We start from the raw sequence: 12214 nt of genomic DNA, 5'->3' as shown, positions 1-12214 counted from the left end.
GAAAGAGAAGGCTCCAACACTCCCCATCTTCAGTGACGATAATGGCCAATGCATGTGTCAAAGGCAAGACTCAAATATTTGCAACCATTTTGCACCTGAAGTCTCAAGTGAAAGATCCATCTTGGTGTCCCCCCTAGTCTATACTATCACAGTCTTCCACTCCACATGATACCAAGAAACAGCTAAGAACACTGGATTCAGCAGGAGATCAGACAAAATCCTGGCTGTAGTACTGAAAAGTTTGTACACCTACGTGCATCTGGAACTAGCAAGCGGGAGCTCTGGATGTGCGTAGGTAGTTTGGAGACACAAGACACTGCAGATGCTGGAATCTGAAGCAACAAACAATGTGCTGGAGGAACTCAGTGGGTCGAGCAGCATCTGTGGGAGGAAAGGAACTGTCGATGTTTCAGGTCAAAACCCTGCATCAGGACTGAGAGTGAAGAGGCGAGATGGCCAGTATAGAGAGGAGAAGGGGAGTGGCGAGAAAGGATTCCGAGGTGATTGGTGGACTGAGGAGGGGTGTAAGATGACAGGCAGGTAGTGCCAGGTAGGGAAGGTGAGAGGGGGTGGAGTTGGGAGACAGTGGAGGGTGAATGATAGCTGGAGGCAGACAGAGAGAGGAAAAGGGAAAAACAAACCAATGGAGCAAGGTGGGGGGAGGGGAGTGAAGATAGGAGACAGCTGCTGGAGGGAGATAAGCAGGAACACAATGCACTACCAGTGCTGGATCCGGATAAGTAAAGGAGGTGAGAATGGGAACCATGCAGGGGAAATATGAATGGCGGTTGGAACCAGATGGGGGGTGGGGGTGGGGAGAAACCTGTGGGTGGATGGAGCCAGGAGGGGGAAGGGGGACCAAGATAGGTGAAGGGGACCTGGGGGAGTATATTTCATTTTGGAACAGCACCTTATATTCTGCCTGGATAGTCTACAACCCAATGGCATGAATATTAAGTTTTCCCATTTTAGGTAACCCCTCTCTTTCCTTTTTTGTTTCCCTTCTTCCCCCCTCCATTGTGCCCCCCCCCCACCCTTTCTGATCCTCCGGTCCTCCCATTTTTGTTCCCTGTCCTTGGATGGGGCGAAACTTTAAAGTATGTAAATTTGTTATCAGCTCTATTAGGAAGCATGGGAAATACCAGTTTGGAGCTTTAGGTCAGGAATAAAGAGAGTAGAAATTAGACTCACTGGCATTTTCCACCAATAATTGTCAACTTAATGAAAACTCAAAATGTTATGAGTTGGAAAATAACTGTTACATATAACTTCACTGCTAGTCGAGTCACTGGTAATTCCCCACAGTATGAATCAGACATGCTCCTTCTTATCTCTCTATCCATTCTTGCATGTTGGTGTTCTTGTAACCCATTGCCACATCACCAGTATGTGCAGAGTAACTTTATTTATTTGATATATCTCAGTAAGTTACAGAAATTACCTTTGAATGTGATACAACCGCAATATTTTCCAACACATTTGCAAATAAAAGCACAGTAGCAGACACAAAATAACTTATCTGGGGCCATGTAAAGTTGTGTTAGTTGTAGGGTTAGGCTTTGAACAAAATGCAGTTGTAGAAAAATATACCACTTTTCAGCACAAAAGAATCCAAGGTAATTTTCTCTATTTAGTATACGATAAAAATGTGGAATATTCAACAGATCAGGCAGCATCATTGGAGGGAGAAACAGAGATAATGCTTCAGGTTGATGGCAATGGACAGACCTATCCTAATTAGCTAATTCTGACAAAGATACAACTAAGGACTAAATTTAACTGAGATTTGTAGGAATCTGTAGGTAATTAACCTACCAGTGCAATTTTTGTGATCTCAGCCGACAGCAATCTCAGCCACCAGCGTTTTTGATTTACGGAATCTTCAAGTTACCGACAGCTCCCAGAACCCTTATGTGACCCAGGGAGTGTCTATACTTAAGAAGAGCAGTTCTCCTGCTCAGAGGCAGATGATCGGGTGGTAATTTCTGTGATCTGAATTTTCTGTGGTCTAGCACCAGGAACGTCCCAAGGGTGACGGACTGGAGAGTTTGAACCTGTAGATTATATCACAGCAGAAGAAAAGGACTGAGGGTATTATCTTATTGGTGTCTTCTAGTATTGCATTTAATTTTGAATAAATAGATGTTATATTGGATGTAATCGTTGTCTACTTTTATTTCAGTTATTTTATACATTTCCTGTCCAATAAATGAAATAAAACCAAGAATACATGTAAAGTACTTGAGAAAAATGTTTTTTTACCATAAAAGTATGTGAGACACGTGTGTAAATTGAATTACAAAACAAAATGAGTGCAGCTGACTCATCTGAAGAGTTTTGATGAGCATGCCCTGGTGTCAGAATGGATGTATATTGCCACATACAAGCTGCGTTTAGCCTCTGATGCAAACTACTTTCTACTAAAGTAAATCTTGACACTATTACTTGAATAAAGGCATTCAGAAAAGCAATAATACTACAGGATCCAAGTTTCAAAAATGTCATTGATATCACTCTTGTGAAAATGTAAGCTGCTTGTGCAACAATGGAAAGGAGCTTGGTGGTATTATTGTACAATAAAGTAATCCAATTCAAAAGTGATGGTCCCACTTTTCAAAGAGTGAACGTGTATTGTAAACCTTTCTAATTGCCTATCCCCCTCTGCTACTTTAAAACAGAGTACTGTGTTCTTGAACAAGCTTTGTCCACCTTTTTGACTTCTCCTTCTGTGGTTTTATCTAACATTTTATCTGATAAAGGTCATGTTAATTGTCCTAGGCTATTTTACCACATCGAATGTGCTGTTATTATTGTTGTGAAGTTGCTTCATGGAGAATTTAAGACTGACTGTACCAACATCTCCCACCAGATGGCAGTACAATGCAGATCAAGTGAATGCATGCAGTTTTTTTTATTTCAAGGTCATGAGAATTTCATTGCGAATGTCAGGTCTTTTCCACAATAGGCTAACATTTTGGTGCATAAAGGTGAACAAATAATTGGGACCAGACGAGAGGGAGGAAGGGAAAGGCCAAAGGAAATAACACAATTAGGGTTATGATGGAGAAAAATAATGAATGGAAAGAGTTGTAAATATAAAGTTCTGAATTGAACATGTATACATCTGGTTAAACAGTGGAGAATAGTTGGGAAGTAAAATGATGTGCAAAAATGGACTTAATAACTAAGATTTAATTTTTTTTTAAATGCTTGTAAAGATCTACTATATTGATGGTACCTTGTACATTCCTGTCTGGCCCATCTAGGTGAGCAGCTCATTGCCCTGCCCACTGATTTGTGACCCACTCTCACCTGGGGAACCAACTTGATCCCTGAAGCCAGCTCCTGATTGGCAAAGCCCACCTGCTGAAAATAGCAAGCCCCATTCCCAGGAAAGCTTTGACAACCTTGTAAGTCATGCCCCATGCTCACCAGCTGTCAGAGTTTTCAATAGACTTTGGATGTCTCCAATATTCACAAGCATCCAAAAACAGTTCATAAAATAATGCAACACAATCATATCGTAAAATGTAATCAAAAGATGCAAGATATTTAAAAACAATTGTTTAAACTAACAACTGAATACATTTGTTTACCTAATTTTAAAAGATGTGCATTATCGGAAACATACCTCTCTCCCTCTGAGCCTGTCCCCTCCATTTAATCAAATGGAGTCACAGAACGCGTGACAGATCTAGTCTGGCATGGAGTCAGCAGGCAGATGTCTCAGTTGAACTGCCAGGAACAAAGACCTCCCAGAAAGCTGGGAAATCCATGTTCATATGAGTGACACTCAAACGTGATTTGGATTGTCAATCTGCCCCTCCATGTAGAAAAAGAAATTGTGTGCTAGTGTACTGGGGCAGCAGACAAGGAGGTGCCAAGAGCAAGGAAGTGAAAGTTAGCAATAATTAGAACAAGAATGACTAGATTCTTATATTTCATAATTTTACACTTCTCACAATATACAATGTGACTGTTTGGCCCATCGAGTTTATTCTGGTTCTCAGAACGATCCTATCAATCCCATTCTTATCTTTATTTCCGTACAATCTATTTTCCTTTACATGCCCAGCAACTCCCCTATGACTTTCATAACCCCCATCCACAGTAGAGATTATTTACAGTAACCTGTTAATCTGCCAACCACCATATCTTTGGGATGTAGGAGGAAACTGGAGCACCCGGAGGAAACCAGTTCTGCCACAGCTCATGGTCCTTCACAAGTTGACTGAATGGTTACAGCATGGCCCATTGAGTCTGCCCAGCCCTATGTAAGAGCGAAACAGCTAATCCCACTAACCTGTTCTCTCGCCATAGCCCTGCAAATTCTTTCCTTTCAGATACTTATCCAGCTCCCTTTTGAAAGCTATAGTTGAGGCTGTCTCCACTGCTCTTCATGGTATTGCACTACATACCCTAACCACCTGCTGTGTTCCTTATGTCACATTTGGTTCTTTTGCCAATCATTTTAATTCTATGGCTGCTGGTTCTTGACCCTTTCCCAAATGGGAATGGTTTCTGTTTACCTACTCTATCTATCTCCTTTATGATTTTAAATCAGATCACCTCACAATCTCCACTGTTCAAAGAGAAGCAACCCGTTTCTTCAGTCTGTCCAAATAACTCAATACCCTCATCCCCTGAATCATTTTAGTAAATCTCTTCTACACCCTCTGTAAAACCTTTGCATCTTTTCAGAAGCATGGCACCCAAAAATGGACACAATGTTCTGATCGTGGTCAAAACAATAGCTTATAAAAGTTCATCATGACCTTTCTTGTAACCTATCCCTCTATTTATAAAGCCCAGTAATTTCTATGGTTTTTGCTGTTGCTTTCTCAAGAAAAACGCCAAGAGGCATTATAAACTTGAGAGCACAATCCTAAGACAGAGTTACAAGAACAGAGAAATCATTGGGTATATGTGCTTTTGTTGCTTGAGAATGCAATAGCAAAAATCATTGAAGAAGTTGTTGGGGCCCTGGCAGAGATTTTTGTATCTTCCTCAGCCACGGGTGCGGTACTGGAAGAATATAGGTTGGCTAATGCTGTGCCTTTATTTAGGAAGAGCTGCACGGACGAGCCAGGAAACTACAGTGAGCCTAACATCAGTGGTCAGTTACTGGAGGGAATTCTGAGAGACAGCATCTACCTGCATTTAGAAAGGCAAGGACTGATTAGAGGTAGTCACCATAGCTTCATGCATGGGAAAACATATCTCATGAATTTAATTGTGTTTTTTGAAGAGGTGATCAAAAGGATTGACAAGGGCAGGGTGGTAGACATTGTCTACCTCGACTGGAGCAAGGCTTTTGACAAGGTCCCCCATGGTAGACTGGTCCAGAAGGTGAGATCACATAAGATCCAAAGTCAGCTAGTCAATTGGATATAAAATTGGCTTGGTGGAAGGAATCAGAGGGTGGTAGTGGAGGGTTGTTTTTCAGATTGGAGACCTGTGACCAGTGGTGTGCCACAGAGATCGGTGTTGGGTCCTCTGTTGTTGGTCATCTTTTATAACATTTTGTATGAGAATGTAGGTGGCATGATCATTAAGTTTGCAAATGACATGAAAATTAGTGGTATAGTGGACAGTGAAGAAAGTTGTCTAAGGCTTTAGACCAACTGGAAGAGTGGGCAAGGGAGTGGCAGATGGAATTTAACTCAGACAAGTGCAAAGCAATGTATTTTGGGAAGTTAAACCAGGGCAGGACTTACATAGTATATGACAGGGCACTGGGGAGTGTTGTAGAACAGAGACCAAGAGGTACAAGTATATAATTCCCTGAAATTCCCAAGTAGACAAGCTAGTGAAGAAGGCGTTGGCACACTTTTTACCTTCAGCGGATGGGGCATTGACTATAAGAGTTGGGACATAATGTGAGAGCTGTATAAAACATTGGTGAGATCACATCTGGAATATTGTATGCAGTTCTGGTCACCATAGTCGAAGAAGGATGTGATTAAGCCAGAGAGGGTGCAGAAAAGATTCACAAGGATGTTCCTGGGGCTGGAGGGCTCGAGTTATAAGGAGAGACTAGATAGGCTGGGACTGTTTTCCCCGGAGCAAATGTGGTTGAGGGGGTGACCTTATAGACATTTATAAATCATGAGGGGCATAGTTAAAGTGGATAGTCCTATCTTTTTCCCAGGGTAGGGGATTCTAAGACTTAGAGGGCATAGGCTTAAGGTGAGGAGAAATACTTAAAGGGGAACTGTGAGGCAAGTTTTACACACAGAGGGTGTGGGTATATGGGACAAGTTGGCAGCGGAAGAGGCAGGTATAGTTACAGCACTAATAAAAAAATATTGGATAGGTTCATGGATAGGATGGAGGGATATGGGCCAAATTCAGGCAAATGGGACTACTCAGGAAGGCACCTTGGTTGGCAAGGACAAGTTGGGCTGAAGGGCCTGTTTCCATGCTGTATAACTCTGTGATTCTATAAGTGTGAAGATGTTAAACCAGGGAAGGACATACACAGTGAACGGCAGAGCCCTGGGGACTGTTGTTAAATAGAGTGACTAGAGTACATAGTTTCCCGAAAATGGGAACACGGACAGGGTGGTGAGGAAGGTATATGGCATGCTTGCCTTCGTCAGCTGAGGCACTGAGTATAAGAGTAGGGATGTGATGTTATGGTTACACAGAACATTGTTTAGGCTGCACTTGTGATGTGTTCAGTTCCAGTCATCACACTATAGGAAGAACGTGATTAAGCTAGAAAGGGTGCAGAAAAGATTCACAAGGGTGTTACCTAGATTGGAGAGCTTGAGTTATCAGGGGAGCTTAGGTCGGTGTGGTCTGTTTTCCCTGGAGCAAAGGAGGCTGATGAGTGACACGATCGAGGTATATAAAGTTATGAGAGGCATAGATAGGGTGGATAATGAGCTTCCCATGGTAGAGGTGTCTAAAACTAGAGGGCATAGGTTTAAGGCGAGAGGGAGGATGTGTAAAGGAGATCTGAGAGGTAAATTTTTCACACAAAAAGTAGTTGGAATCTGGAATGAGCTGCCAGAGAAGGTGGTGGAGGCAAGAACAGGAACAACATTCAAGGGGCATCTGAACAGGTACTTGAATGAGCAGAGCATAGAGGAATATGGAGTTAATGCAGGCAAGTGGGATTAGATAGATTGACACAGATGCTGTGGGCCAAAGGGTCTGTTTCTATGCTGTACAACTTTATGACTCTATAAGCAAAAAATAATGCTCCCAGTGTAAGAGCAAATTTTTCTTATAACTTTCCTATAAGTTACTGAGGAAAATGCTGTCACTTTGAAAGTTTAATCCAAAATCAGAAGAGGCTTTTCTAAACCCAGGAGGGTAAAAATTGATTTAATCTTTAAACACAGAATAAGGCAGCAAATACAGATTTCAGTAAAATAAAGTGAGGCATTGCAAATAGTAACGTGAGTCGAAACCATGCTAACACAAGCTATTATAAGATGACCAAACCTTCCTGAGATTTGTGCATGATGTTTTAGGAATTAGTGGAATTTAATAATCTGAGAAGACTTTGGGAGGGCTCATGCATGGTTTGTTGGTGCAATTGCTATTTTGATCCATGTGCAGCTTCCTCCTGTGTCACCACAGTGCCAGGTTCATGAGTTGACTGTAGCAAGATCCCAAACTATTCATGGCCTGCCTCTCACCACAATTACGTCTCTGGTATTATAGCATAGCCCCATTCAACCAGATTGGCTCTTGGCTGCCTGATCTGCTGAGAATTTCCAGCATTTTCTGTTTTTATTTCCAGTTTAGGGCATACACAGTATTTTTCTTTAAAACAATTAATGCTATCCACTACAGCAGTATGAGATGTCCACTGAATGTGTTGCCCTAAATGGGAACATGCTGTCCAACAGAGAAAAATAGCCTCATGTTGAGTGATTGCTCCAGAAGCGTCACTGACAACCTTAAAGTATCAACTATCAACAGCTTGTACATCATCACTGAAAAAGCATCACCATACATCCAGAGAGCTGTGACTAACAAAGGAGAAAAAAATGGTAAACAAAGAATGCAAGATACCCTCTACATTGGCACACAGAAAGTCACCTGAAGTTGTGCAGGAGCTTCCCGGTGACAACGCAGGTAGCCAGCACTATTGACTTTAATATGGAGGCAGTTTAGGGCTTTCCAAATGGTCTATTTCTCCTCTATCCCCACAGGAAGTCTGAGAATTGTGCTTACTACAGCTTCTTGAGGATGGTCACAGTGATAATGTTGGCTACCTATGTTGTCATGTGGAAGCTCATCCAAGCCATTGTGAATAGTTTCAATTATTTTGCCTCTCACACATCAACAAAACAAAACTGCTGCCTACACCATTAATCTGAAACGAAAACAGAAATTGTTGGAAATGCCCAACAGGTCATGCAGCATCTGTGGAGTGAGAAACAGCAGCATGCAATTTCTTTTGTGAAGAGTTTAACTTCCAAGACAGAGGCCCATGTTAAATTTTAAGGAAAACAATCCAGAGTGTGCAATATTTTTGTCTGGTCTTCACAGAAGGATAAAATCAGCAGATTACTTGGAGATAAATCCCTTTTCAGTCATTGAGTCAGTTCTGAAGCTCAAGAGAAGGTGGTATAGGGGTAACCTTACAAATCAATGAAAATGCTTTGATCAATAAAAGCATAAAAAGAATGCACTGACTCTTCCTGGATATTCAAAGAAACCACACAAAACAGTCATTGCAAAGTTGGGAAAACATTTGAGAATGTTTTCACTATCGGTGGGACATTACTTTAAAAGTGCTGGGAAGGCACAAAAGGTTATCAACATTCACACCACAAAGACAGGTTAACATTTCATATGTAAGCCCTTCATCAGAATTGGTAAGCAGAAATCAAATGGATCTGAACAAAACAACAAAAGGGAGGGAAAAGGAGTTAATACCCAAACGTTTTGTCTGAAAAGATGAGAATAAGTGAAAACAGATAAGTTTTATATGAACTTCAACAAGGTTGTAAAGAAAGGGGTTATATTCATAATTCCATTTCAGCATATTCAGCCACAAAACAGGACTTATGAGGTCTGAAGTTTGCCAGTTTATTTTTCAAACCAGGAAGCTGTTCCTAAAGCTAGTGATAGATTTGGTTAGACAATTTGAATCCCAAAAATGGATATCAATGTGGCAATGGGAGAGGATGGTGAAATTTGACACAGAAATTCGCTTGCAGATATAATGGAGAAATTTGGCAAAGTGGTCATTGCATCAGCATTTGGTTTACATTGAAGGAAGCCTTAGACAGCAATGTGGGAGAAGTGATTGAACAAATTATATTTTACTGATCGAGGAGGAGTATTTGATGAAATTGTATCCCTGAGGGAAAGTTCCCTCCAGAAAAGAAAAAATGAAGGGGTAGGTGCAGGGATCTGGCTTGCTGTGAATTAATACTTCAGCTTTTTCAGATCTACAATTGCAAATTGATTCACCTCCATGCAGATAACATTGCCTGTTTATGTTTTGCACATGTGATGATATCAAAAACAAACAAGGCAAGTGTTTCTGACAGAAATTAGCTGCTTATGCATCCCCCCAATCACACTCCATTTCTCTCCTAATTACTCCCATCTCTGCCTCAATTTTGCTTTTTCTTTCTTTTTCTCCCTTCTCCATATCCTGCACATCCAATTTTCCTCATCTCCAAGTATCTAGTGTGGCTACTGCAGAGTGAGCTCTTTCACAGTATTGACCTGCTTCCTAGGGGGAATCTGCAAATGGGTCAGCAGCTGTAAGTTCAGGCAGCAGATACCATCTCTGAACATAACAGTCAGCTTCTTCCATATCAATAACATCTTTTACATCAATGACAGGACCAACAACTTCCATTTATGTAACCTTTCTCAAAGTGAGATCTCAAATTATTGGGGATTGAATATTCCAGGATGCTTAATTTTTAGAAGAGATAAGCAAAATAGAAAAGGGGAAGGGGTGGCCTTGATAATGAAGTATGAGATAAAGACAGCTGAAAATCAAGAAGCAGAATCAGTTTGGATGAAACTAAGAAACAAGTAAGGGGTAGAAAATATTGATGAGAGTTGTTTATAGGCCCTCGAACAATAGTGATAATATAGGACATGGTAGAAATCAAGAAATTAGAGGCACATTTAACAAGGGCAATATGGTAATCATGGGGACTTTAATCTACATGTAAACTGGCAAACCCAATAATCAGCAATAAAAGCTCACCTGACAACGGTAAAACAGTAATCATCGGAACCTTTGATTCATGTATAGATTGGGAAAACCAAAAGAGCAGTAATAGTATGGAGAGTGGAGTTACTGTTTGACAGAGCTTCAACTTTATTTTTTTTAATGCTCTTGTCCCCTAAACTGCTTTTCAACCACTTTCCCAGCTTGTGCTGCCACTTTCAATGATTTGAGCATATTTCCCTATTCCTTGATGATGGCATGTAAAAGTAGGCAAGTTGGAAAGAATTCTGGATCTTAATGAGCTGAAGGGCAAGTGAAGCTAATGGATGGGTTTCATGGGGTAAGGTTGCTGGGAAAAGAATGGAACATTTTTCCTTGAGCCTCCAGTGAACCTCACAGGGATCATTCCCAGTACTTGGTTCATGCTACCCTGCATATTATGTTATATATAAATCTTTGGGGGAAAGATGTTCATATTTCACTTTTGTAATGGAGCATTTAATTTGCACTTCTCTCATTCCCTACAAATAATAATAAACAGAAGAAAACTGCTCTCTACCAGTGCTATCCTACAAATATTGAATTAAAGCAGTCTTCAATGATCTTTATCCAGCTCTTCCTTACTTTAATCAAATCAGAAATGTCTAAAAGTTATTAAAATATTATTAGTAGAAGCCATTGAGCAACAAAAGCTTTTAGCTATGTTTTGTTTGATTTGGCATTGGCCACTAGTTTCAATATTTCTTTTGTAATCATGGGAATCTATTCAAGCAGTTCCAGTTCAGAGTCCATTTATTTTCCCACCCTCTCTTAAAATGAAGCTTCCAGTCAAATCTAGACATATTTTCTGTTTGAGATTTAGTACAATAAGTAATAGTAGTGTTTTTCCCTTTGCACCTACTCTTTAATTGAGAAAACTGTCAGAGATTTTCTGATGAAGCTTTAATTGTTGCATCAATGACACACTTATCTGCCAACAGCCTCAGAGTAGCCTTGCCATTGACATAAAATTTTCACCAGTTTATTTTCCATTATATAGTTTCTTTACTGAAGTTTATTTAGACAGGGCAAACATTTTCTTGTTGCCACTTTTCACAATATAATTCTGATGAAAAGAATTCAGGACGCAATCAATATCTTTCAGCTTCTTGTTGTGACTTGCCTAACCTGTGATGATGAGAACAAGAACACATGAGAAAAAGATCAACAATAAGATGATGTAATATATTCCTTTGGAATGGTTTCTTCTTTCTTGGGGAAGGAACACATGATATCTATTTACTTCATTTTTTCGTAAGAAATATTGTATTGTTTATCCTGACAAAATTATTTTCAAAAGTAGAAATCATGTTTTAGCATTTTCTAGTTTGCTTTTGCATTTTAAAACTTTAGCAGTTGATGTTTCAACTGCAAATGCATTCTCCGCTTGCTAATTAAATGTTTCCATGTCTTTATATAGTGTGCAAGATGAATGTCCACAGACGCTGCGAGTCCAACGTGGCACCGAACTGTGGAGTCGACGCCAGAGGGATAGCAAAGGTGCTAGCAGATCTCGGTGTCACTCCAGATAAGATCACAAACAGTGGGCAAAGGAAAAGAAAGGTAGAGCATTAAGTCTGACAATTAGCAGCCAATTGTGTGACTGAATGAGTTACAACATGCTCTCACAAATATAATACTCAACAACAATCTGAGACCAGTGAAACAGCTTCTATTTCAAGACAAGAGTTATCTGCGTAAATGTGTATGTGAATGTGCAAATATTTGTCCTCCCTATAATGCATTTTGCATTTCAACCCGATGACCCTGAGTGGCTTAATTGTTAAAAATATAGTGGGGTACAAAACAGATCCATACACACCCTAAAAGCTTCAGACTTAATTCTTGGTTTCACATGGAGTGGTAATACTAGCACTGTTGTGGTCCTCAGCACCTGGGATTGAGGGAGAGGAGAGATAATACAAGATTCTGACTTTGGATCTATGGAGGGAGATGAACAGTCGATGTTTCGGGCCAAGACCCTTCATCTGGACTGGAAAGAAAGAGGGCAGA

General features: G+C 40.4%; 1 protein-coding gene across 3 annotated transcripts in view; it reads left to right on the top strand.

The window, feature by feature from the left end:
- Nucleotides 1-12214, top strand: part of LOC127568094 (protein kinase C epsilon type) — a 505158-nt gene that overhangs the window by 313781 nt on the left and 179163 nt on the right. For all 3 annotated transcript variants that reach the window (XM_052011402.1, XM_052011403.1, XM_052011401.1), the window contains one exon: nucleotides 11622-11764. In XM_052011402.1, the coding sequence (XP_051867362.1) occupies nucleotides 11622-11764 (143 nt within the window). The remainder of the gene's footprint in view (nucleotides 1-11621; nucleotides 11765-12214) is intronic.

The sequence above is a fragment of the Pristis pectinata genome, chromosome 3 (assembly GCF_009764475.1).
Source record: "Pristis pectinata isolate sPriPec2 chromosome 3, sPriPec2.1.pri, whole genome shotgun sequence".
NCBI lineage: Eukaryota > Metazoa > Chordata > Chondrichthyes > Rhinopristiformes > Pristidae > Pristis > Pristis pectinata.
Note: the sequence above shows the minus strand (reverse complement) of the source record. Positions and strands in the feature narration are given on the sequence as shown.